This window comes from Spermophilus citellus (assembly GCF_964194105.1).
Source record: "Spermophilus citellus genome assembly, chromosome: 9".
NCBI lineage: Eukaryota > Metazoa > Chordata > Mammalia > Rodentia > Sciuridae > Spermophilus > Spermophilus citellus.
In genome coordinates, this window is record NC_138191.1 from 124,466,107 (window position 1) to 124,491,059 (window position 24,953).

General features: G+C 61.1%; 1 protein-coding gene across 7 annotated transcripts in view; it reads left to right on the top strand.

Annotated features, from left to right (window-relative positions):
* The first annotated feature begins 523 nt into the window (after positions 1 to 523).
* RAP1GAP (RAP1 GTPase activating protein) overlaps positions 524 to 24,953 on the top strand; it is a 44,384-nt gene continuing 19,954 nt past the window's right edge. Inside the window, exons 1-3 of one of the 7 annotated variants that reach the window (XR_014023615.1) lie at positions 524 to 678; positions 2,489 to 2,524; positions 19,059 to 19,152. Coding sequence is in view for 4 of the 7 variants with exons in the window: in XM_081306966.1 (XP_081163092.1) it covers positions 635 to 678; positions 2,489 to 2,524; positions 19,059 to 19,152 (174 nt within the window). In the remaining 3 variants the exon portion in view is untranslated. Of the gene's footprint in view, positions 679 to 2,488; positions 2,525 to 19,058; positions 19,153 to 22,640; positions 22,821 to 24,953 lie in introns of those variants that run through there. The other 6 variants (XR_014023616.1, XM_081306966.1, XM_081306967.1 and 3 more) reach the window with 6 other exon arrangements.

Below are 24,953 nucleotides of genomic sequence, written 5' to 3' on the forward strand. Positions count from 1 at the left end.
GGGCCTGGGCCGGGGGTTCTTAAGGAGGGGGTGAGGTCGGCAATAGAAGGGCTGCTTCCTTTCCCTCCTTCGCTGATTCTAGACCTGAAGAGCCGTGTCTGACCCGGGTGCGGCACTCGCCGCTGGCACTGATCGGCCTTGGCTGTGTGTCACTGTCGGTGCCTTAACTCGGCACCTCATAGCAAGGACCCTAGGAGGCAGGCGGATCAGGCCCATGTGACAGATGAGAAATTCGCGGCATCTGCCCACGGGGCAGACCACTTTTCACGCTGGATACCAAGTTCTTGCTGGGCCCGCTGTGACTGTCCCCTCCGAATGACAGGGTCCGGCCCGCCCACAGAGCGCGGTGGCCTCCAGAGGGGACCCAAGAGGGCCCGCAGCCGGTGTCCCTCGGTCGGCTGGGCGCTGGCCCCGGTGGCGAGGGGTGGCGGCCACCGTCTCGGAAAGCCCCGCGCACCCCGCCGGCGGCCGAGGGCGGCGCAAACAAGCGGCCCTTTCTGCGCCCGCGGCGGGGCAGCTGGACCGCGGCGGCGGGGGCGCGGACGGCCCGGGGCTGCGCGGGGCGGGGCGCGGTTGCCAAGGTGACCGGCGCGGAGGGGCGGGCGGCGGCGGCGGTGGCGGCGGCGGCGGCACCATGAGCGGCCGCAAGCGCAGCTTCACCTTCGGCGCCTACGGCGGGTAGGTGCGCGGGGCCGTGCGCTGCGGGCCGCGCCTGGGTCCCGGCCGGGCCGGGCGTCCTGGGGCTGAGCGTGCGCTCGCGTGTGCGGGGCGCCGGGGGCGTGCACGGCTCGCTGTGTTGGTGAGCGCGGGTGTTTGCGCGCGTGTTCGGGTGCGTGTCCGCGCGCACAGTGGGACGCGAGTGTAGAGGCGGCCTCGGATCGCAGGGTGCCAGTGGGACGAGTGGGGACCCAGGCTGAGCCTGGGTGTGTGCGTGTGCGCTCGCACGTCTGGGTGCACGCACAGGTCTGTGGGGTGGCCGTCAGCCAGGGCGACGCCAGCTGGGACTCCCACTCTGCCTCCAGCTGCGGGACACCCAGAAGCCATCTACAGCCGGCCCACCCCGCGCACCTGTGCACCCCGACTCAGCCCCCTGGTCCTGGGACACCCCCTTTTCCCAGGGCTGCTTGCCGCCTGGGCCTGGAGGACTGCCAGGGAGACGAGAGGCAACTAGGCCACCTTGGGGTCACTACCCCTCCTGACTCTGAGGGCTCACCTCAGTGGGGTGCAGAGGTGGGATGGGGGAATGCTTGCCTCAGGCAGAAAGTTAGCAAATTGGAAGGAAGAGGGCTACACAGACTGGGCCGGGAGACCCTCCCCAGCCAGCGGAGGGGCTGTGTGACCTTCGCCAGGCCCTGGCTCCTGGTGTGGAGTACTTTGGGCCCCTGCAGGAATGCCACTGGGACCCAGCTGGTCCTCTGGCTGTGGGATTGAGTCAAGTGTCTCCCCACCCTGGTAGCTTAGCCTCCAGGGGGCTCCGGCTGAGCGTGGGGCTCCCTCTCCGGGACCTCGGTTCCTCTCAGGTGGAGAGGGGAGGCTGGGTTGGGCCTCCAAGCTTCCTGGTCAGCAGACGCAGAGGGGCAGCCCAGGGGGTGTGAGTGACCCTGGATGAGTCCTGGCCTCTGTGGCCTCACCCCCCCAGCACAGTTCACTCTCCACATTATCTGCCCCCTGGAGCCCCCAATCCTGCGTCCCCAGAAGACACCCCCTAGCTGGAGGAGTCTGGTTTGGGGCTCCCTTTCCATTCCCTTCTTGCCTCAGGGTAGAAGGCAAGAGTTGTTTGTTGTCTCAACAGCTGCCCAACCCCTGGGCCCCCAGCTGGTCAAGAGGGCGGTCCCTCCAGCCCCATCCCCCCAAGCCCAAGGTGCCCTTAGAAGGAATGGGGGCAAGAGTCTGGGAGACACACTCTCCCGGTGGCTGGACCCACAGGGCTTGGGAAAACAGAGCCTTAGGTGCCCCTGAACTCTTGCGGGTCGGGTGTGTCGGAGGAGGGGAGGGGAGGGAGGTCCTCACGCATTGTCCCTGGGTAGAGACCAGGAAGAAAACGCAGGTTCAGAAAGGTCACTGAGTCACTGAAGGTCAGTGTAACAGCATAAGGTTGTAAAAATCAGCAGAGGGATGCAGGCCGCAGTGGCCTGGAGCAGGCGTGGCCATCTTCCTGCCTGCTCGGGTTGGAGGTGCCCAGGCCAGTTCTGAGCCATCCGAGATGCTCTAAGCTCGCCCTGCCCCTCCCTTGGCCTCCAACCTGTCCTAGTCACCTTCCTGTCCCAGGGCTACCCTAGCTGCCCCTGCCTCTTTTCCTCACTCTGTAACCCCCACACCTGTCCATGTCCCTAAACGGCCCTAGGGAGATGGTGACAGCAGGGACACTCTCAGAAGCACAACCTCCTCTGATCGCGGTGGGCAGGGTGGCATGAGTTGGGCCTGGTGTGCAGGGCAAGGCTGGTGACAGGGACGGCCCCTCACAGCTGTCCCACTTGCTGTGTTTCAGGGTGGACAAGTCCTTCTCCCCTTGCCGGAGCGTGTGGTGAGTACTGGGGACCTTCAGGAGGGTCTGGGCTGTCTGACTCCTGGGGAACCCCAATGCACTCATGTCCCCATAATGCCAGGCCAGATCCACTGACCCTCCAAACGTCTTCTCAGGACACGGGACTGGGAGACCTTCCCCCTGGTACCCACACCTTGTGCTCCGTAGTGCAGCTCAGCCTTGGAGTCAGATAGATCAGGCTCCCATCTAGTTCTGCCACTGCCTGTGTGACCTTCCGTGATTCGGGAAACCCTCTGAGCCTCAGTTGTCTCATCTGTGAAATGGGGGTTAAGATGTTTCTGCAAGGGCAAGTCTGTAAAAGTCGAGCAAACAATCCAGGCCTGGCATATTGTAGGCCTCACTAAAAGGGATCCTTCCTTGTCTTCCTCTTCAGTCCTTCCCACCTCAGGATGGCTCCTGGCTGGCCTGGGGGTGCCCTTAGCTTTTTCAGTAACTCCCAAACCCTCTGGTGCCACCCGATACCCAGGCCTCAGACCCCATCCTGCATCTGAGGATTCCCTTGTTCTGGAGGAGGGAAGAAGGGAGGCAGCTGCACCCGCAGCTTCTCCGACACCAAGAGGCTGTGGTGGGGGAGCAGCCCCACCTCAGGATTCACTGCAGCCCGGCCGGATGCTCTGCAGGTGGGCACCTCCGGCTTTCCTGGCACCAGCACTGCGTGGGCCCAGCCAGCTGCTCCTGCTGCCACTTTGCCCCATAGGAGGGATCCCCACTAGCTCCTGTCCTGCTTCCTGGCCCTGCTGAGAGCATCCTGGGGTTTGCAGGTCTGGCCGAAGATTCCCATTTGGCATCGGTGCCCCCCACAGTCCCCTGGGAGGCCACACACAGCAGGCGAGTCCAGGCGGAGCTCCAGGGTGGCCTTTTCATTTCCCTTTGATGCTCCCTGTGCAACCTGGGGCCGGTTTCTCTCCCTCTCTAGGCTCTCTCTCCTGCTGCCATGCCCAGTCAGTTTGAGACAGTGTGCTGTGCCCGGGTGCTGTGCCAGGGTGGCAGGGGCGATGCAGAGGTGAGGAAGGCGCCCCCTTCCATTGCAGGACTTCAGCTGACCCTCGTCAGGGCCTACTGGGTGCTGCGGGCCTTCCTGTGCATCATCTCTGCATCATTTTTTTCTGTCTGTGGTGCTGGGGATCCAGCCCAGCGCCTGGTGCATGCTGGGTAAGCACTGTACCACTGAGCCACACCCCGACCCCCCCCCACACCTGGCAGGGAGGGTCTACAACCCCTGATGCCACACAGAGGGGAAAATGACTTGCCCGAGGTGACGTGGCAGCAGACGTGGGACCTGAACCTTGGTCTTTCAAACTCTGTGCAGAGCCCTGAGTCTCACTCATTCTGTCCCAAGGCTTCCAGGCCACAGGGAGGGCCTGAGCAAGAGATGGACATGAAGGAAGACTTGGAGATGGGACCAGAAGGTCCACCCTGGGGAGCCCTGAACCAAGAGTTAGCAGCGAGGGCCCAGGACTGATAGTAACTGTCCAGCTGTGTGTCTTTGGGCAAGTCGCTTCCCCTCTCTGGGCCTCAGTTGATATCTGTGAAGTCAGGATCTGGAATTCCCAGGGCAAGCTTATTACCCACAATGCCTTGCCCTGCACCCTCCTTGTGAGAGCTGCTGTCCAAGGTGCTAAGCTGCAGGCCCTGGAAGCCAGTGGCTTAGCCCACCTGTGTACCTGGCATCTAGGTCCTGCTCAGTAAATGGTGGCCATTTTGACCACCAATTGATAGTCTCCTGGTATTCAGAGCCTGCCTCCTCCCTTCTGGTAGGGACTCACGTTTCCTGTCCCCAGAGTTCCCAGCCAATGGGAGCAGGTCAGCAGCAGCATCACGTTCCTGCCCCCTGCCTCCTCCCTTGGCAGGTGTGGCGGTCAGCTGTCCGTTGCTGTGACAGAATACCTGAGAAAAACAGAGGAGGAAAGGTCTATCTTGGCTCAGGGCTTCCGAGGTCTCAGATCTGTGGGCGTGTGGCAGGGCCACGCTGCTCACCTCCTGGTGGCCTGGGGGGGGCAGAGAAGGCTCCAGGACACGCCCCCATGACCTACTTCCTCCCACGAGGCCCCACCTCCTGCAGTTTCCCCACTTCCTGGAGTCCACCCAAATCCCCCCCCCCCCAAGGCCGCCTTGAGCTCCGCCCTGCTGGGGACCAGGCCTTCCCCTCAGGAGCCTTGGGAGGGTGTCCAGATCTGAGCGTGAGACACCTCCAGTCCCCACAGCCCTGGCCCCCTCCCCCAGGCCCAGCGCTCCTGTCCTGGTCCCTTGTTTCTCCCCTCAGCTGGCCTCCCCGCTGTCGGCCAAGGTCACCGTCACACATTAGTGCTCGTTCCTGGAGTGGCACGTCCCTGCTCGTTCCTGGAGGAGAGGAGAGAGCGTGGGTTTTGAATTCTGACAGATGCTGATGGGGTCAGCCCGTGCCTTGTCCTCGCTGTGCGACCTTGGCCAGGTCCTTCCCCCTCTCTGAGCCCCCCTTGATGCTCAGCGGGTGTTTGTTGAGTTGGACCTTTCAGCCTGGTGACTTCAGGGGAGTTGAATGTGTCCCAGTCACCCTGAAGCCGGCAGCAGGCTCTGAGCCCCTCGAAGCAGGAGTTGCTGAAGTTACTTTGTGCTACCCCCCTTCCCGGTGTATGTCCCCTGACTGCCGGCCAGGCTCTGCTCTCCTCAGGTCTGTGTCCCCTGCTAGGTCTCTCCGAGCTCCCCCAGTCCAGTAAATGCTTCCTGAGGTGGAGTTGACTCTAGTGCACCCAGAGAATGGAAGTTCTCAGCAGGCTGGGAGGGCTTCTTGGAGGAGACGGGATTTTAAGTCAGGGCTTGGATCCTAAGGTACTGAGGTCTGGTTGAGGTCAGATGTGACCTTGGCTGGAGTCCCCACCCCCACCCTTATCAGCAGGACGTCCACAGGCCTGGAGCTCTGAGTAGGTGACCAACAGAAGAGGCAGGAGGCGCAGCGGAAGGGTGGGAGCCAGGGAGTGACTGGGATCCTGAGCGACCCAGGAATTCAGCGAGGGGCTGGGCATGTGAGGTCGCGTCAAAGGGGACAGGAGGTGCAGAGGTAGGAGGGTGGTCGGGTGGGCTTGCACAGGGCAGGGGGTTCTGGGAATACCTCTCAGAATAGGAGAGTTGACTTTGACCGTGAAACTGGGGCCCTGGGGGAGGAAGAACTTGGCCAGGGTTAGTGTTGGAGTGGGCTGGGCGTCTTATTATGGTGGCCTCATTAGCTCATTAGTGACCTCGGTCCTGGAAGTCGGTCTTGTGGCCCTGTTTTAGAGGCCAGAGTCAGTGTGGGACAGGTGGAGGCTCCGGCCCAGTCACACGGCTGGCAAGGGCTGGGTTTGAACCCAGTGCGCTCTCTGTCTCTTGCCAAGGATGGGACCTGGCTGGGTTGGGGGCAAGGGAAGAGGGGGAGAGTGAAACGGTCCTGCATCTGAATGCCCCCCAAACAGGAGTCACTGCCCAGCCCAGCGTGTCCCACTGAGGGGCCCGCCTAGCCACTGGAGTGTCTCTCCTGACCGTGAGAGTCCTAGTCATTCCTGCATGTGGTCAGCTTCCTGGGTCCCAGGGCCTGGGCCAGTGTTCACGGGAATTGCTTCACTGCAGCGGGCTCCAGCCTGGTGGAGACTATTACTGTGCACCCCATTTTACAGATGAGGAAACTGAGGCTCAGAGAAGGGAAGTGGCTGGCCCCAGGTCACCCAGGCAGTGAGTGGCAAACACACGGTCACCCTGAGCCCCGGCCTTTGCCCTCACTCTCCTGGAGGCTACTTGCCTGCCTGGGGGGCTTGGGTGGGTGGCCCCCTCCTCAGGTGGCTCCTCTCAGCAGTCACCCGGCCAGCGGCCCTGGGGACCTGTGTGCGGCAGCAGGCAGCACGAGGCGGGCTCATTAGTGGCTCTGAAATGCCAGGCAGGCACAGCCCGCTGGGCGGCCTCATCTATTATGCATCTGGTGGGCAGGACCCAGCGGGCACGGGCCAGGGAGCTGGCTGCTGCCTCCTGAGCCCACACCTGCCACCACCTCTGGGCAGCACCTGTCCTGTCCCTCTAGCCCAGCCGGAGCCTGGGGCCCACTGGGGACAGAGGCATGGATGCGGCCCCGAGGGGCTGGGGATTTGGTCACTGGGACTGAGGTGGGCAGAGGTGGCCTGGATCTGAGACGCACAAGCTCCTGACTGTGTGGTCGTCACTGACTGAGCTACAAGTAACCACTGAGCACCTACTGTGTGCCGGGCATGGTCCGGGGATTGCGAGGGAGTGGAAAATCAGCCAGCCTCAGCGTGGCCAGCACGTCCCTCCCACGGGCCTCATTTTGCTCACTTGTGACATGGGGGCGGGTGGGAGGGACCCTCACTAAATAGGCAAGAAAACCAAACCTGACCATCGGGCGGGATCTGGAGGAGGGTGATGTGCTCACAAGAAGCTTCTTCCTGAGCTCCCTGTGGCAGGGCTGGGCGGGGCTCCCCAGCACAGTGACCGCTTAGGGCCAGTGCCATTACGCCCGGGGTTAAGGTCGAGGGGACTGAGGCAGAGGGGCCGGTGGCCTGCTCAGCCTCCAGCAAAGCCGAGAGTGGAGCCTGAGCTGGCTGCTTGGCCCTCAGTGTGGCCACTCAGGAGAGGTGGCACTGGAACCCAAACCTGAAGAAGGAGAGAAGCCAGCCATGAGAAGGGCCGGCAGTGTGGGGACAGGGGGCCCAGACAGGAAGCCGCCCGCGTGAAGGCCGATGGCAGGAACAAGCATAGAACTCCTGAGAACGGTGACGTCAGGGTGGCTGGAGGGATGACGAGGCTGGGGTCGGGGGCGGGCCTGGAGCGTGGCGAGGGGGTCAAGCTGAACTGGGTCCTGCGGTCGGACAGGAGCTTGCTTGGGTCAGTGGCCGGCGTGTCCAGGCTCCTGGCTCCGCCACATCTCAGAATCAGAATCTGGGCCTCCTGGACACTTTGGAAGTGGAAGAGGCTCTTGAGGTCCACTTTTATGGCCCCTCACTTAGCAGGGGAATCCTGTCTAATTCCTGCCCTTTTGACCATTAAAACAAGCCTTCAAGCCGTGTGGGGTGGCACACGCCCGGAATCCCAGCAAACAGGAGGCTGAAGCAGGAGGATTGCAAGTTCCAAGCCGGCCTCAGCAACTTAGCAGGGCCCCAAGCAACTTAGTGAGACGCTGCGTTGAGATAAAAAATAAAAAAGGCTGGGGTGTGTCTCAGTAGTTAGCACCCCTGGGTTCAGTCCCTGGTCCAAAAAAAAAAGTTGAAGGTATGCTTTTAAAAAAAAAAATTATTATTTATTTATTTTTGTTTTTATGTGGTGCTGAGGATCGAACCCACTGCCTCACAAGTGCCAGGCAAGCGCTCTACCACTGAGCCCCAACCCCAGTATCTTGTTTTTTGTTTTTAAAGAGAGAGTGAGAGAGGAGAGAGAGAGAGAGAGAGAGAGAGAGAGAATTCTTTAATATTTATTTCTTAGTTCTCGGCGGACACAACATCTTTGTTGGTATGTGGTGCTGAGGATCGAACCCGGGCCACATGCATGCCGGACGAGCGCGCTACCGCCTGAGCCACATTCCCAGCCCCCCTGTATCTTGTTTTTTAAGGCTATGATTGATGGTTGATTGTAAGAGTTAGGTTTATTTATTATGTAAACCAGCTTATCACAATCATTGTTAAGTTGGATAATATAGAAAATACACAGGATAGTTAATTCAGGTGACATCTGTCCGTTGACCATTTATGCATTATTAATAAAATAATAATAATAATAATTTAAAAACTGGGGACTGGGGATGGAACTCAGTGGTAAAGCGCTCCTGGGTTCAATGCCCAGGACCAAAAAGAAATGAGGAACTGAGTCCAGACACTCACTCTGACTTTTACTTCCTCGCTGAGTGGCCTACCCCAATCTGCTTCGCCTCTCTGAGCATCAGATCGGTAACCATGGAAACGGCAGGGCTTAGCATGAATGCATCCAGTGTGGGTCCTGGGGAACGTTCTTCCCCTCCATAAGTATTTGCATTTTGGAAGAAAAGATTCATTGATCCAAAAGGAGACTTGCTCGGGGAACGTCAGGCCTGGGGTGGCTGGTGGAGTGCATGAGGAGGAGGGGACCTTCCTGACAGCTCGGATCCTGTGGGGGCTTTCAGGGTGTCCCTGGGAGCCTGTTCATTCACTCAGCAGATTGATTCAACAAGCGGTGCTGGGGGACCCCTCAGAGGGCCCAAGCCCGGGTCGCTAGATAGTGGACAGCCCCCTCTTCTCACGGACTCTCATTTTGTTTGGTTGGGGTCATTGGGAATTGAACCCTGCCACTGAGCCACAGCCCCAGGCCTTTTTATTTTGAGACAGTTCTCACTAAATGGCCTCAAACTTGTGATCCTCCTGCCTCAGCCTCCCGTTGGGTGGCTCCTGCAGGACTCTCGGTCTAGAAAGAGAATTGAAGATGGAGGCTGTTCTAATGGTGGTGACGGTGCTGACTGGGGTGACCTGGGTGCTGAGGCTCAGAGAGCGGGTCGGGGGCTTCCTGGACAAGGTGACCATTGTGGAAGTGAGCCAGGTGCCTCGTGACAGAGGAGAGACGGAGCCTGGTGGGGAGGGAAGGCCAGTGCCAGAGAATGTTCCGGAAGAGGGGGCAGGAGGGCAGCAACGTGGAGGAGAGAGGCAGGGGGCGGTGTTGCTGGGCCTGAGATGGGCCTGGCAGGTGGCAGTGGCCGAGGCCCCTCTGGGACCTCCTGTGCTGTGCTCTGGAGGGATCCGAGCCCTAAGCTTCCGTGGGCATCTGTCCCCCCTCCTCCCCTATGTGTGGACTTGCCCTGTGACATGGACCTGTGTGGCTCTGTGGTTCCGGGGGCCCTGCTCCTGGTGGGGCTGCAGGCGCTGCCTGGGCTGCCTGCCTGCTAGGCTCGGGGACTCGGTGGCTTCTCTGGGTTTTAGTCCCCTGGCCTTTAGAATGGGGACGGTGCACAGCCACCGTGAGACCTGTCGCGGGGAGAGAGGAGACTGCGCGTGCTGTGGCCTACACCAGGACCTGGCACCAGCGAGCGCCTATAGGTCCCCGCTATTGTGGCTGTTGCCATTGTCGCTGGCCTCAGTGGGGTGTGTCAGTAGCCCCCACCTCAGGGGACGGCGAGGCGGGGAGGAGGTGCAGCAGCCCTGCTGTTCCCCACGGGCTGTGGGAGGGGAGAAGCATTTGGACTCGGGTGGTCTGTGGCAGTATCGCTCTTCTCTGAGGCTCATTTTCATACCTGGGGAGGACCCGCTCTGCTATGCCGCTACAGTGATGCCGTTCTAGTGGGGTTTGATCTTTGGCCTGATCCACCTGTTTACTGTGTGACCTTAGCCTAGAGACTTAACTTCTCTGAATCTCGGTTTCCGTGCCTGCAAATAGGGATGATGTTTGCCTCATAGGATTCTCTCAAGGCTTCCACTGGCCATTTGTTCATTCAGCAAATACTTATTGAGTCCCCATATTGAGCCAGGGACTTGTGTAAGAATTGGGGACAGATGCTACAGTCCCTTACTCCACACAGGTTACCTTTCAATGTGGGGGACAGACGTAAAGGACAAATGACAGCAGACAGACAAGGTCATTTCAGATGGGTGCTGGGTAGTGAGCGGCAGGGTGGAGTGAAGGGGCTGCCCTCACAGGGCCACCTGGTGATCCAGGCAGAGGGCCATTCAGGGTAAGGAGCAGGACTCCTCCTGGCCCCCGCTCTCCTGGCAGAGGCTGAGGCCACCTTCTCTCAGACCCAGAGCCGGCCACAGGCAGGCCTGAGGGCAGGTGAGCATTGTGGCTGGGCCCACAGAAGCCGGGTCCCTGCGGGGAACAGTCGGTGGCACCTCCGCCGGCAGAGCCCGCTGCTTCCTCCAGTGCCCACAGGGATGCGGGGCCCTGGCACGCAGACCCCAGGCCCGTTTCAGGAGGGACCTGGAATGGGGAAGGGGGCCCAGAGGCCTCAGCCTTCCCTGGCTGCCCACCTGCCCACAGGGCCTCCGGGGGGACCCCTTACGCCTGGCCTCGCTCCCTCCCCACCCCCTCCCTGGCCCTCACCTGGGTGACAGCTTGGTCCTGCCCACAGACACAGGCGCACACGTCACTCAGGCCGCAGACGGCCGTGGGGTGTTGACTGTCAACACACCAGAGTCCCCACCTGGGGACGCCTGGTCCTGGGGGGAGGGGCTGACGGCGTCCACTGGTCACTCCGTGAGATGGGCGCAGCCGACCGGCTGCCCCCCCCCCGCAGGCCAGGCTCCTGGGAGAGCAGGGCAGGGCGGGGGCTGCTCCCAGCCTGGGGAGGGGACACTGGGAGGGAGGGACGAGGACAGGCGTGCGCCAGGCACAGTGTTGAGGACAGGAAGTGTGGAGGCCGGGAGGTCCAGGGGCTGAAAGGAGGTCTGCGAGGGAGGAGAGGCCGGAGGGGAGGTCGGAGCTGCAGGCTGTAGGCGGCTGCGGGGAGGCAAGTGGCCCCTGGAGGCTGCGCCCGGCGGGGAGCCATTAGGCAGGTGGGTGGCGAGATCACGCAGGCCACGCACACCCAGACACGCGCTGCCTCCCACACCCACTTCCCGGTCACGATCCCACCCACGGAGACGCAGAGCTGCAGGAAACCCGGCCCAACAAGTGTCGGCGCCGCGGCAGGACTGGCTCCCCCCTCGTTGGCACAGGCCTGTGGCACCTACGTGCAGCCATCGCCCTGGCCGCCGTGTGCCGGGGAGCTGTGCCAGGGGAGCCCCTTCACTTGCGCCAGCCGAATCCTCCAGCCCCGAGGGTCCCCGTTACTGACACCATTTTACACCTGAGGAAGCTGAGGCTCGGAGAGGTGAGGGAACTCACCCCAGGCCACACAGCAAGAGCTTGGCACAGCCAGGGTCTGAGCGCAGGGCTGTCTGACTTCCAGGTCTGTTGCTGGCCCACCCAGCCCACACCCGAGTGCCCATCTGCCCCTTCCCAAGCCCTCGTTGAGAAGACCATGAGTCACCTGCAAGGCTGAGTCCTTCCAGCAATGGACTGATCAGGATTGACCACTCTCTGGAGCTCCGGGGTGAGGCCGGCAGCCCATGCCCACGTGCCCTCTGCCCGGGAGCCCTCGGTGCATGGTGCTGTGTGGGGCCGGGCACCTGCCAGCTGGACAAAACCAGAGCTGGACGCAGGGCCTGCGTTTGCATTTACAAATGAGGTGCACAGACTGTCCCTGCTCTCGTCAGGACAGCCCCATGCCCGGGGCCTGGGCCGCTCTGTCTCTGCCTCACTTCTTCCTGGCCCTTGGGGCAGGTTGTCTCCTGCCTAGTGTAGGGGAAAGCCTGCACTCTGTCGCTCCTGCCTGGAGGACTTTGGTCACGGTGCTGACCTCCTGGTGTCAGGGGAACAGGGGTGACTCATGCAGCCTTCCCAGAGGACTGAGACAGAGCCAGGTGCTCAGGGAGCGGGGCCCAGGACACACCCCGCCTTTGTTCCCCTGGCTCAGGTCCCCAGGCTGGCGCTCGGCTCCTGGCCTCTCCTGCTCCCCCATGCCAGGGTCTCCTGATCCCACCCAGGACCCCCCCTGCCTGGACTTGACGCGGAGCACAGAACACACCTGAACCCACGGACACCCGCACATGGATGATGTTGTTGTCCCCGCTCACTGGTTGGTTTCTGCAGTGCTGGGGCAAACCAGGGCCTCAGGCATGTGGGCGCCCACCACCACACTACGCCCACTTGCCCATCTTGTGGATGAGGCAACTGAGGCTCAGTGAGGGCACACGAGGCTGAATGGCAAAACCAGGACTCCAGCCCAGGCAGTCTGACCTCTGCTGCCTTTCCAGGAGGCGGCCTGTCATTTACTGAGCACATACTATTTGCTCAGCTCCAGGCGAGTCAGATTGTACGTAGGTCTAACTTATTCCCCATGACAATCTCCTCAGAGTAGGTCTTTACTAGCCCATTTTGCAGATGAAGAAATTGAGGTTCAGAGAAGAAAAGCAACTTGGAGAAGGCTAAGGACCCCCTCTGCAGGGAAAAGCCCTTCTCCGGGTGCTGCCCTCCACCACGCCTCGGAGGGCCCAGTTCCAAGCTCCTTGTCATCCATTCGCCCTCAGTAGGCTGTCAGAGCTGGACCTCAGGGTCCTCTAGTCTGGGACCAGTTTCCAATGGAGACTGAGGCTTAGAGAGCTTATGGAGACCTCATGCTGCACACGGAGACTTAGAGACAGAACCAGGGCTTTCCTTAGTCTTCAGTTAGCAGATGGTGGCCTTGTTCTTCTCCCTGGGTGTTGTGCCTTGGTCTTGGTGGCCACCTCCACCCCCGGGCAGTCATGAGAGGCAGCGACTTCTGCTCAGCAGACTTACCTGGAGCCCATGAGGGGGTAAAGCCCAGCTTCAGTATCCACTAGGGTGGGTGTGTGTGTGTGGGGGAGGATTCCACAAGGTCTCAGCACTGGAGGATTCTGGGTGGTAAGACCAGAGGAGCCCCCAAGAAGAGCTGGAGGGTAGTCTGGATAGGACTGTTCTTTGAGGGCGGCAGGCCTGGCCCACCCACTCTAATGCCAACACGGAGCACCATTGTCTGGCCCAGAGTGGGCATCGGATCCTGCCTTCTGAATGGATGGCTGAGCACAGGAATGAAGGGCAGATGGGGGCGGGGCTGGTGGCGTGGGCGAGCGAGTGAGCGAGCAGCGGAATGCAGGAGCTCCAAGGGATAGTGTGGTCAGCGGGGGTGTGGGGGACACGTGGAGATGGCTGTAATGCTGTGGGGGGGCCTTCAGGTGCTGGGGGGCACCCTGGCAGCCCCTGTGCTGGGTGCTGAGGGGAGGGCCGGGATGCCCCGGTGTCTTGTGCCAGGGAGGGTCGGGGTGGCGCCAGCTTGAGCTTCAGCTGTGACCCTGGGCAAGCCACCGTGTCCACTGGGGTTCTGCCTTGTCCCTGGTGGCAGGGGACGGGATGACCTGTCTAGGCTCCCGGGAGGCTGTCGAGGTGAAGGCCGTTTATAAACTGTAAAGTGCGGTGCTGGGAGAGCAGGTGTGGGTTCTCCCAGCAGGAGGAGGCCCCCGCCCTGTGGCCAGGTCATTTGAGTCCCAGGGGAGGGGAGGAGTCTGTCCTTGCAGTTTCTAGGGAGCGGGGAGGGTCAGGCTTCGGCATAGTCCAGCTGGGCTCTGGCCACCTGGTGGGAAAGGTGAGCCCTGGGCAGGCAGCAGGTGGATGGCTGGCCTGGTCCCGGGTGCTGAGGTCCCGTGACCTCCCCTCTGAGCTGCCAACTTGTTTGCTTAGCAGGCTGCTGCCTGGTCCAGCTCCGGGATCCGGGTGTCTAGGCCCTGGGCCAGTGTGGGGCGAGGGCCCTGTGCTGCCTCCCTCCTGACCCGCTCTGCCCAGCTCGGATCCCTGAGCCCCTTCCCTTGCCCACGGGGCCCTGGCAGCTCTGCCGCCTGGTCCCTGTGAGCCCCTGGCCCTCCTCGAAGCCCTGCGGAGCCTCTGCCTGCTCACCTCTGACAAAGACGCCTGCCCGCCCTTCGGGGACTGTCATAAAGATTAAGTGACATCACAGTGTCACTGCCAAACAAGCCTGCTCTGTCCCTTCCCCACCTGTCCCCTTCTCCAGACCTGGCAGAGGTCAAAGGTGCCTGGGAGTGACCTGGCCTGGGTCCCACTGCCTGGGTACCAGGTGGGCCTGGGGCGGTGGGACGTCCCCTCAAGACCTGGCTTTGGACACTGCTCGCCTGCTGTCCCCGGCCTCCTTCCCTGGCTGGCTGGTGGAGGTCTGAGGACAGTGTGCCTCTGTGGCCCCCAAGATGAGGCAGCTCCAGGGCAGGGCGTGGCTGTGGCTTCGATCAGAGTCCCCCCAGATCCCGTGTCAGTAGCTGGGGAACCCCGGCTCCAGCCGTCCCCAGATGGGACAGTGCCTCTTCCTGGGGCCCCTCTGCCTCCAGGTGTCTCCAGCTGGGTGGAGCCAGGAAGACCCAAGGGACATGACCTGGGCCTCCTCCACTTGGCCTCTGCTGCAGGCTGGCCCTCCGCCCCCTTGACCGGGTCCTTCTGCGCTCTCCCTTCATCGGCTCCCTGGGCCCCTCCTCGGCCTCCTGGTCTGGCCTCCTGAACTGGGTGCTGAGGGGCTCCTCAGGGTGCAGCACCCCCTGCTCCCAGACATGGTCTTCCGGCCTGATGGCCACAGGTCACCTGTTTCAAAACATGAGCGTGTCACCAGGGAGAAGAGAAAGACAGGAACCCCAGCAGAGGGGACAGCAAGTTCAGAAGCTTAGCCTCGTGGGCAGTGTGGCTCCCTTGGGGACACCTGCAGCTGGAGGAGGCTGGGACAGGGTGGGTAGCCTCAGACAGGAGCAGGGATGTTGATAGGACAGGCAGAGACTGGGAGGGAGGCTCAGCAGGGCCAGACCTGCCTAGGGACCCCGTCCAAAGATATGGGCACCCGGGCCAGCGGGGCGGCCCCCAGGTTGGCTTCTCCAGGAGTGACCGACAGTGGCACCCGCAAGTCCCTCTCCAGCCTCTCCTGTGCCCTACCACACAGGTGCCTCGGCCAGCCCCAGCGCCTAGCTGGCTTGCAGGTGGGACACACCCCAGGACTGCATCCTGTCACCTGTCTTTGGTGCCCCCGGCTATCTCCCCGCTGGCCTGGGTTGGACGCTGCTGTCTTACAGCATGGACCCCTCTGAGGGCCGCATCCTCCCGTGGCATTCGGCTCTGGGTGGGTGGAGGCCCTGGGCTCCCTTCCCGGGTCTGCTCCCTCGCTGGGTCACCGTGAGGTGGCGGTTCCACTCCCCCCGGCCTCAGTGTGCCCTCCCGGGAATTGGGGACCCTGGCCACCGCCTTATCTCCCACTCCAGTTCCGGTGAGAGTCCCAGGAGAGCAGATAAAGAGGGCTTTGAAGAGTACAAAGAGCCCTTCTCACGAAGGTGCCATTATCATTGTTACCTTGATGCCAAGATAAGGGAGGGAGGAGGCGGCGTGACAGTTGCCAAGACACCCGGGAGCTGCGAGCTGCGAGCAGCGGCTTCCGGCCTGGCCCCTCCCCCCACGCCCTGCCTCTCCGGTTCCCAGGGAAAAAGCTGGGTGCTGTAGCGGGAGGGAGCTGGGGCCGGCTGGCCGGTGGCCAGGCAGCTGCAGGGCTCAAGGTGACCCCAGAATGTGCCTGGCCTGGACTCAGGTTGGCTCTGGCTTCCCCGGTGACCTTGGACAAGTTCCCTGTTCCCTGGCTGCTGCCTTTTCCTGAGGCAGCAGTGGGTAGGTGTCCAGGCCAGACCCTGCAGGGTTGCAGCTGGGCCTGGGCAGGATGCTTGGTGGTGGCAGCAAGACTCGGGCTGAGCTAGGGAGGTCACTGGGGAGCAGGGAGCCTGAGTGGAAGGCAGCTGGGATGGCTGCCCTTTCCTGGCTGTGTGACCTTGGGTTCATCCCTTAACCTCTCTGAGCCTCAGTTTCCCCATCTGGATAAAAGGTTGATAAAGTCCCACCTCAGAAAGCCTCTGCAGTGGTGGAAGGAGATAATACCTGCGTGAACTACAGGGTGCCACTGGGATCACGGCAGAGGGGAGGGAGGAGGGACAGCTGCGGTGTCCTGGCATGCTCTGGGCTCCTCCCAGATGTGGTAGCTGGAAAAATACAAAGCATTTTAGGCTGAGCTGGCCATGGGGTCAGAGGGGTTTTGAGAGAAGTGGGAGGGGACAGAGACTTGAGGGACCCCATGGGAACAGAATGCGGGGACCAGAAGGCAGGGTGGGTTAGGAGAGAGACTCGTGAGAGTTCGCTTTCTGACCAGGGAAGACAGTGACGGAGTAGTGGGAGGAGTCCCGAGGGGCCAGAGGCAGAAGGGGATGGAGGGGCGGGCAAGAGGGAGGGCGGAGGAGGGGAGCCTGGTGGAGGGGTCGTGGGATGGGAGGAGGTGAGAGGCGGGCAGGGTAGTGTTGAAGGCCCACATGGATACCCAGACGGTCAGTGTCCAGTCCTTGGACTTTCACTGACTGTGTGTGACTGTGACCTTGGGCAAGTGACTTAACCTCTCTGTCCTATTCCTTCATTCTGCAGATGAGGGTTCAGTGAGTGCACACAAGTCCAGTCACGGGTGGAGCCCGCCCCCAGCAGTGTAGCAAGGGCCCTGGCGGCCATTGTCCCTGGTACTATTACTTGCCTTGTTGAGCGGCTGTGTTCCCGGCTGGAGGTCCGGCAGGCGGGGCCTACAGGCTGGCCACCTGCGTTTTGAAGTTCAGGTCTCGACCTGGAGTTGGGTCCAGAGGCCTGCCGTGTCTCATTAACTTGACCTTGGGCGAGTCGATGCCCCTTCTGAGCCTCAGTTTCCCCATGTGCAAGGCAGGTGGCATCTGAGCGATTAAACAAAGAGCAAGGCACAGAGTAGGTGGTGGCTTTTGTCATTACTGTCCCGCTGCCCTTCAGGGCCCGGGAGGAATTTCCTCCTCAGCCCCATCCTGCTGCCCCTCCCTGCCCTGCCCTTTAGGCTCAGTCCTGGCCTTTTAGGTGGACTTCCTGGCGGGGCGGGGGGAGGGCTGGGTGCTCCCTGCAGGGGGCAGGACTCTGGCCAACAGGAACTAGAGCCAAGAGGCCAGGCACAGGGTCCAGGATGGGGCAGTGAGCCTTGGTCCTGTGCCAACGTGAGCGATCCCGCGGGAAGTGGCCCCTGGACGTGGGAAGGCAGGCTGAGGTGCTCTGGAGGGAAGTGCGGTAGGAGCTGGCCTGCAGTGGCCAGTGTCTGAGCCTGGGCTGAGAAGGGTGGACGGGGGGGGGGGGTACCACTCAACTAGGCTGATCCGGGGCAGCAGCCACCACACAGGGCCATTCAGGACAGCGGTCCCCACCATGAAGGGCGCCTGGCTTCTCCGAGACTACAACCTCAGGACTTCCTGGCCCCCCGGGCAGCCCCTGCTGTCCACCCATAGTGCTGTCCCTATTCACTCCGGGGCACATGCTTTAAATTCCAGCTCTGTCATCACTAGTAGCAGCAGTGGCTTTGGCTCTCTGAGCCTCTGTTTCTCTATCGGTAAAAATGAGGATAAATGCCACCAACCTTCCAGCAGGGGACAGGGGAGCGGGCGTCTAACATGGCGGACACAGTTCCAGGCCCACAGCAGGTCTCGACAGGGCCCCTGTGGGTCCCAGGGGAGTTTGCCTGGACACCTCTATGGGGCTCTGTCCAGCCCCGCCCCCATCTCCAGCCTCTCCCCACGTGGGTGCACCCTGGCACCCAGGAAGTGCTCACAGTCCTCAGTGACCCCCTGCTGCCGCCTCACTCCGTCAGTCATTGAGCAAATGTTTAATGGGACCCTAACGGGGAGACCCACTCATTCCGAAAGCGTCCGTGGGCCGAGGCCCTGTGGGCTGCCAGAGCCCGGGGTGGATTGTTTTGGCAACTGGGGGTGAGAGGGTGTGTCTTCACCTCACGCTTCACGTGGTCAGTGCCTGAGAATCTCTCCCCCACAATGATGCCAGCGGCTTGAAATGCCACCAGATCCATCCTTTGGGGTCAAGCGCTGTCTAGAACAGACCTTCTTTCAAGACGCCAGCACCCCTGGGAGGCAGAGCCCTGGCACCAAGCAGGGCCGGGGTGGCTCCTGCGGGTGGGGGAGTCAGAGGGGGCTCAGAGCTGCCTGGGCATCTCCTTGCTGGCCTGGGTTCCCGAGGGCCGGTCCCTCTTGGGGCGTGGCAGTCCTAGCTCTGCCTGACTCAAGTCTGCCACAGGCCACTGAGGAGTGTCTGGAAGGTGACTCACCCTGGCGGGACCAGCCTTGCTCCATGGGACCTGGGTGGGGGTGCGGCCACGTCAGGGTGGCCCTAGGCGGCAGCGGAAGCTGGGCCTGCTCTCCCGGCCCCAGGCTCCCTGGATGCTGGGAACCTCTGGGCACTTCCTCCCCTTGACCCCAGAGATGGCCTCGCAGGCTTCCCAGGGTGACAGGCACTGACGCCACCCTCTCCAGACCTGCTCCCTTTCCTGGGTGGGGGTGTGAGAGCTGTGGGTGTGGCTGGAGCCCCACAAGTCACATGGCTTCACTCGGGTGACAGCTCTGCTGCAGACCGGCCGTGTGACCCTTGGGCACATCCGGGTCCTGCAAAGTGGGAAGACCAGTGTGGCAAGGAGGCTGTGTCCTCCGGCCTGGAGGGAGGGCTCGGCACAGGGCCCGGCATGCAGTGGCCCAGCGAGCGGCTGTTGTCATTAGCAGGGCAGTAGCCGCTGGCCCGAGGTGGTGACTCCCTGAAGCATGGGGTGGTGAGTGAGTAGAGGATGGGCACCCTATTTTTCCAGAAGCCTCAGCCTCCACTGCCCTCCTCTCTGCCCGCCCCAGTCTCCCCCTCTTCAGATGGGCTGTGGACATCCTGTGACGGGAGGCCTGATGGAGAGACTCTGCCCACACTTGTGATCTCTGGGAAGGAGAGCCTGCTTCACAGTCCTGTTCTCGAAGTCCCTCTCCTCCCTCCCCCGCGGGAAGCCCAGGACACTTGCTCCATGGAGTCTATCTCCCTTCAGCTCCCCCAGCTCTGAGGGGACTTCCTCTCAGAGTTCCCAAATCCCTCAACTTGGGGCCATCCCTGACCTCAGAATCTTCTTCTCTTCTAGGAGGAGTGATGGGCAGAACCAGCGCTTCCCTCAGGCACTAGACCTGTCACAAGTGGACTTAGTTCCCTCTCATCCTACTTCAGTCTACCCTAAGGTAAATGTCCTCCTCCACACCTACTGCCCCTTTCCTGGCCAGTGCTGGGCAATGATGAAGAATGGCTACTGGTCAGATATAAAATGTGTGGGTAGATGCTGCTGGGATTTAACCCAAAGGGATACTACTCCTGACCCCTGAGTGGCCTGTATAATCTGAGAGGTTGAACCCAGGTCTGGAGAAGTGTCCAAGGAAGTGGCTTAGGGCTGGTCTAGGTAAAACAGCTGGGTGTCAACTGGCCACCCAGCTCTTATCTTCCCCATGAACAATCCCCTCCACGTCCTCACCTGTGGTCAGGAGAAGGGCAGCTGCTGCCTGACAGTGCACTGTGCAGATGGAACGGCATGCCACGGTGCCCACAAAGCAGCCCAGGCACGATACCTGGCCTGCAGCAAGAGCCCTGTAAATGAGGCTGTTCCTCTTAATACCATCATCAAGGTTTTCCAGCTTCTGATGAGTGCCAAACCTTGGACTTGGCCCCAAAGGGCCAGAAATCAACCTAGCACAGGCCCTGCCCTCAAGGAACCATGGTCTGGTAAAGAGATAAAGGACTGAGCAACTTGTGCAGGTGTGAAGTGCCAGCCAGACCCACCAGTGCTCCCCGAGGTCCACCACGGCTGGCCGAGAGCTTGGTGCTCCCCTGCAGTATCTTGCCTTACTCTGCAGCCATTAGTGCTGTGCCACAGCTACTGCCATTAGTCCCATCTCGCAGATGAAGAGATTGAGGTTCAGGAAGGTTGCGTTACTAGCCCACAGCCCTGCAGGTTGGGTGTGGTGGGGCCAGGACTGAAGGTCTCCTGCTCTCTAGGGAGGGCACTGTGTAGCTTTACAGCTGTGGACAGACATCCTGCCAGGATCAGATGTTCAGAAAGGTGAACGGGGGTCTTCCCAAGGTCATGTGGCCAGGAAGTAGCAGAAGCAGGATTGACTAAGCTCCTTTCTGATAGCACTGGCCTGGAGTAAGGGCCAGGCTCCTCTCCCGGGTGGGAGGGCAGGTGGCCACGGAATGGAGTCCATGTGTGGAGACACCACCTTCACGGGGGTCCCAGGCAGAGGTGCTAGTGGTAGCAGAAGGGAGTTCTTGGGACCCTCTCTTGGTTTCTCTGCTTGGTAACTGCCCAGGACTGGCCTGTGTGGATTCCAGGGCTCAGCACAGAAGGAGAGACTCAGTGGCAGCTGCTCGCAGAGGCACTGGTTCATGAATGAGGCTCTTGGCCCCTCTCCAGGAGGAGGCCTGGCTTCTCACCAATGGCTGCACGCCCCGGACCATGGCTTCCCCTGCTGGGTCTCAGTCATCCTGACTGGGAAGGAGGGTTGCAGCAGCCCATTGTCCTGTGTCCTGCCTCTCAGACAGCCTGGGGTTGGGCTTCCCGTATTAGTGCCGAGCCGTCTCTCCTCAGGCCTCCTGGCCCCTGCCCAGTCTGGTTGGCAGCCTCTGTTTGTATCAGCATAGCCCAGACTGTGGGTCCAAGTCACCCCATCCCTACCCCAGAATCAAGCCTAGTTTGTGGATCATCTTCCTTTGACAGGGAGGGAATCAGGCTCAGACAGTTTGAGTGATTCATCTGGGGTCCCCAGCAAGCCAGTGGTAGGCTGAAGGAACACAAGCCTGGGACACATTCTCCATTTCTCCCCCAGTATCTCTGAATCTGCACGTTCCTAACATTGATGGAACCAATCTGAGGAACAGGTGACCTCCCCAGGGCTTCTATCCTCATCCGTATAATGGGTCTGACAGTTCCTTCCCCACCCACCATGCCGGCCCGCAATTGGACATTCTGTGAAAATACTTTGGAAGGCAGAAATCAGGAAGCTGAACTGTTACAGCACGATTGCTGACAGACACGGAGCAGGAACATTGCCTTCTCTTTGGGAAGTTACACTTGAAGAGACAGTGAACTACTCAGGGCCCTCCTGCTCCCTACAGGGGTTTCTCCACTCAGGGGTTTGGAAATCTGCACACAGGTACATACCCGGCCTATTGCACCTAGGTACAGGGGCACAGTGACAGATGAAGCACACAGATACAGCCACCCACTGTAAATGTACTCAGGGACTTTCACACATACACGTGCAAGAGATACATATGTATACACACACACACACACACAGAGGCATTCCCACGCACTCAGAAACACAATATGTCCATGTACACACAGCCAGGTCAGCCTGTGTGTGCACACCCTCCTGTCCACCTGGAACACAGAGATCTGGTGCTGCAAGCAGGTCTCACCTCCCCCAGGGCCAGTGTGGGAATGGATATTCCTCTGGCTGCATTTCAATGGGTGCCCGGAAGTGTGCAGGCCTGGAAGTGGTTGTGTAAATCAATATTTGCTGCTGTTAATTATTAAAACCAAAGCTACTCTGTGCCTGGAACACACATCTTGGAGTTTCTGCCGGCTGTGGGGCCCAAACCTGACCCCGGGCCAGGTCTGGGGTGGGGGAGGAGAGAGCACACTTTGCCTTCTTTCCAGGATCTCTTGGCCTGGAGGGATGGAGGTGGTGGGCAGCTGCTGGCGGCTCTTCTGGGGAGCTGCAGAGAGGTTGGTGGGTAGCCCTGCCCCTGCAGCACCAAGCAGCTGGTTTTGACTTGGCCACAGAACAGGAAGCATTTGCTACTTTCCCAACACCTGTCTGGAGGAGGGGTTTGCAAGGCCCAGCTGCTATACAGTGGCTCTATCAGGTCAGGACACCTCACAGGGTCAGCAGGGAGGACCTGAAGAGGCTTCATATTTTACTGACGGTTAAACTGAGACCCAGAGAGTGGCAAGGACTCATACCACCTAGCAAACTGCAGCAAGGCCAGAGCTAGAACCCATATGTCCTGAAGCCCACTTAAATCCTCTCCTCCATACCACCCAGCACTGTGGCAATCTCCCCCAGGGTAGGGGACAGCTAGGGCTTTGGGAAGAGGGGGTATAGGCCAGTCAGCCACTGTCAGGCTGGGGAAGAGGTGTGGGGAGAGGGGAGAGGCCCTAAATAACAGCTCCAGGCCCCTTCCTAGCTGTGTGGTCCTGGGCAAGCTATTTCACCTCTCCGGAACAGTTTCCTTATTTGCATAATGGGGATGACATTTGAAACTCCTGGGTTATGGCGAGATGGTAAGGGCCCGCATTAACTAAGTACTCGCGAAAAGTCCTGTCTCCAGGTAACCTCTCCTCCTCCTGCCCGGCTTCACAGCCTGTCCAAAGTAGCTCGTCAGGAGGCCCCGAATCGGGGTACCCAGAGTCTGGGAAGACACACCAATCGGGGTGCCCCCGGGAGCTCAACTCGCAGCCAGCTTCCAGCGCGCCACCCGGAGAGCGCAGGCGCAGTGTCTGCGGCCGCGGGCCCGGCCGCACCGGGGGCGGGTCCTCTGTGTCCCCGCCCCGGGCCGCCGCAGCCCCGCCCCGGCCCCGCGCCGCCGGTACCTGGCGCCCCGCCCCCTCCGGGCCCGGCCGCGGGGCAAGCCCAGCGCAGGCAGCTCCGCCGCCGCGGGAACCCGGAGCGCGGAGCCTGGCGCTGCGGGGCCCGGGCCGGGGCGCGTGTGGCCGGAGCCGGCCGGGCCAGCCGAAGCGCCGGCGGGCCGGGGGCCGGGCCGGGCCGGGCTCGGGATGGCGCAGCCGCGGCCCCCAGCGCCCCAAGGCCGTCCTCGGAGGGGCTCGCTGCCGGTGGGGGCCGGCTGGCAGGTGAGGACCGGGCGGGGGCGTCCCGGCGGAGGGGGATCCCGGGCCGGGTCGGCCGGACTTCTCTGGAGCGCGGCAGCTGTGCCCGAGGCAGGGCGGGTGTGCAGGCTCCGTCCCAGCGGGTGTGTTAGCTTCTGGGCTGACACGGGCCACGGCGGCCAAGGGCGCACCCTGCTCAGGGGTCTGGGCCTGGGGTTCTTCCTGCTGCTACCCCCGAAACTGTGGCCCCGGGGTACAGTGGCACTGCGTGTGAGTCCTGCCATCGGGGCCACTTTATGTCTTCCCTGCCAGGTTTGGGGATCCTAATGTCAGAGTGTAACTTTGTGGTGGTGCCCAAGTGAGGTGGGGACCCCCATCCGGGCCACATCATTCCCAGCCTTCCATTGCCATGTGTCAGGGTGTCTGCTGCTGCTGCTGCCTGTGCAGCTGTAACTGTAGGTGTCACTTGTTGCTGTGTACACTCAGGGTGACAGGACCATGTGTCAGTGTTTATGGGAGTGATTCTCGCTAGTGCAACAAGGCATTGCATTTCATTGTCCTGCCTGTTAGGTCACCCTGAGTGGGGTCCCTGGAGGTCATTAAAGTGCCCCCAACTGCTAGAACCACCGGGGAATGGGAGGTTGTCTGACTCTGCCCAGATGCCAGTGTTGCTGTCCCACAGAGTGTGGAGTTGACAGGCGTGTCTGGTAACTGCCCATGGAATCATCTCTTCTCCACTCAGGTCTTGGGTGTGGCTGTGTGACCATGAGGTGGGTCTCCTGGGGACTCCTGAGGTGGACTTCAGAAGATGTCTTGTTCTGTGGGCAGGCTTCAGAGCTTGCACATGCAGTGTTTGTGTCTCGTGACCTTTAGCGCAGTGTGTGTGTGTGTGTGTGTGTGTGTGTGTGTACATGGGGGGAGGGAGGTGACTTGGGTGGATGGGGGGATGCAGGGCTGTGTCCCTCCTGTGGACATTAATGACCTTGGAGTTGCCCCTGTGCAGCCTCCTTTGCTCAGAACTCTCAAGCCTGTTGTGGGATGGGGTCTGTTGTGTCTGTTGCACAGCGTGTGTGGCCAGATGGGGAAAGGGGACTCTGTGTCCCTGACAACCTGTCCCCCAGAGTGCATGTCACTGTGTCTTGGTCTCAGGAGGGTGGTTTTGTGATGTTCATGCTGCGTCACGTGCGGTACAGGGTGCAGAACTCACAGGTGTGGGTTTGCTCTAGTCTGTGTATCTCTTGTGGTCCATGGATTTGTGTGTGTGTGTAAATTGGTGTGCTGTTGTGTAACTCAGGATGTCAATATGTGTATTTGTGTGTTCATATAGAGCTCTAAGAATCACTGTACCTAGACACCGTGTGTGTGTGTGTGTGTGTGTGTGCACGCGCGCACAAAACATGTAGTGTGCTGGGAGAATAAGTATTGGTGTCAAGCCTCTGTGTGTCTGAGCAGGAGAGGGAGAGATTGTGTGTGTATGTGTGCACGTGTGCACATATTTCCTGCTATACAACCCCATAGCATGGGTGTGTGAGCTCAGGCAGTGCCCCTACTGGGCAGCAGGAACTGTTGGAGCCTTGGAAGGGTTGGGGGAGGGGCACCACCAGAGACTCTAGGGGTTTCCCAGCCCCAGCCCCAGCCCTGCCAGCCGCCACTGGGCATCCTTGCCGCCTTCCAGGAAGGTTCTCAGGGAGTTGGCGCTGGAGAGGCCCATGCTGCCAGGCAGCTGGCAGATGCTGATTAACCCTGCGTGTACCCTGGCTAGCTTCAGGACAGGCTGGCTTGGGCATGAGAGGGTGCCAGTGGGCTCAGGCACAGGTGTCAGGCCATCGGGCACCTCAGCATCCTCTCCAGCAGGGCCCCCACCCCACATTGTTGGGTTGTGTGAGCGGTGGCCGGTGGCCTGGGTTGACTGTCCTCTTCCTGGAGATGGAACCATGGCCCTTCCTTCTCATTCCACCTGGGCTCATCTCTGGGGCTGGCACCAGGGGCATTTCTCAGGGGCCTGTCCTGGCAGTGCCAACCTTGCAATGGCATGAAGGGGATCTGTCCCTCCCCAAGGGTCACAGCCTCCTCCCTAGGAAAAAGGACTGAGTAGGGTGGGCTCCCTGGGACCCAGGACCTGGGTGTGGGCTCACCTCCATTGGCAGTTGGCCAAGT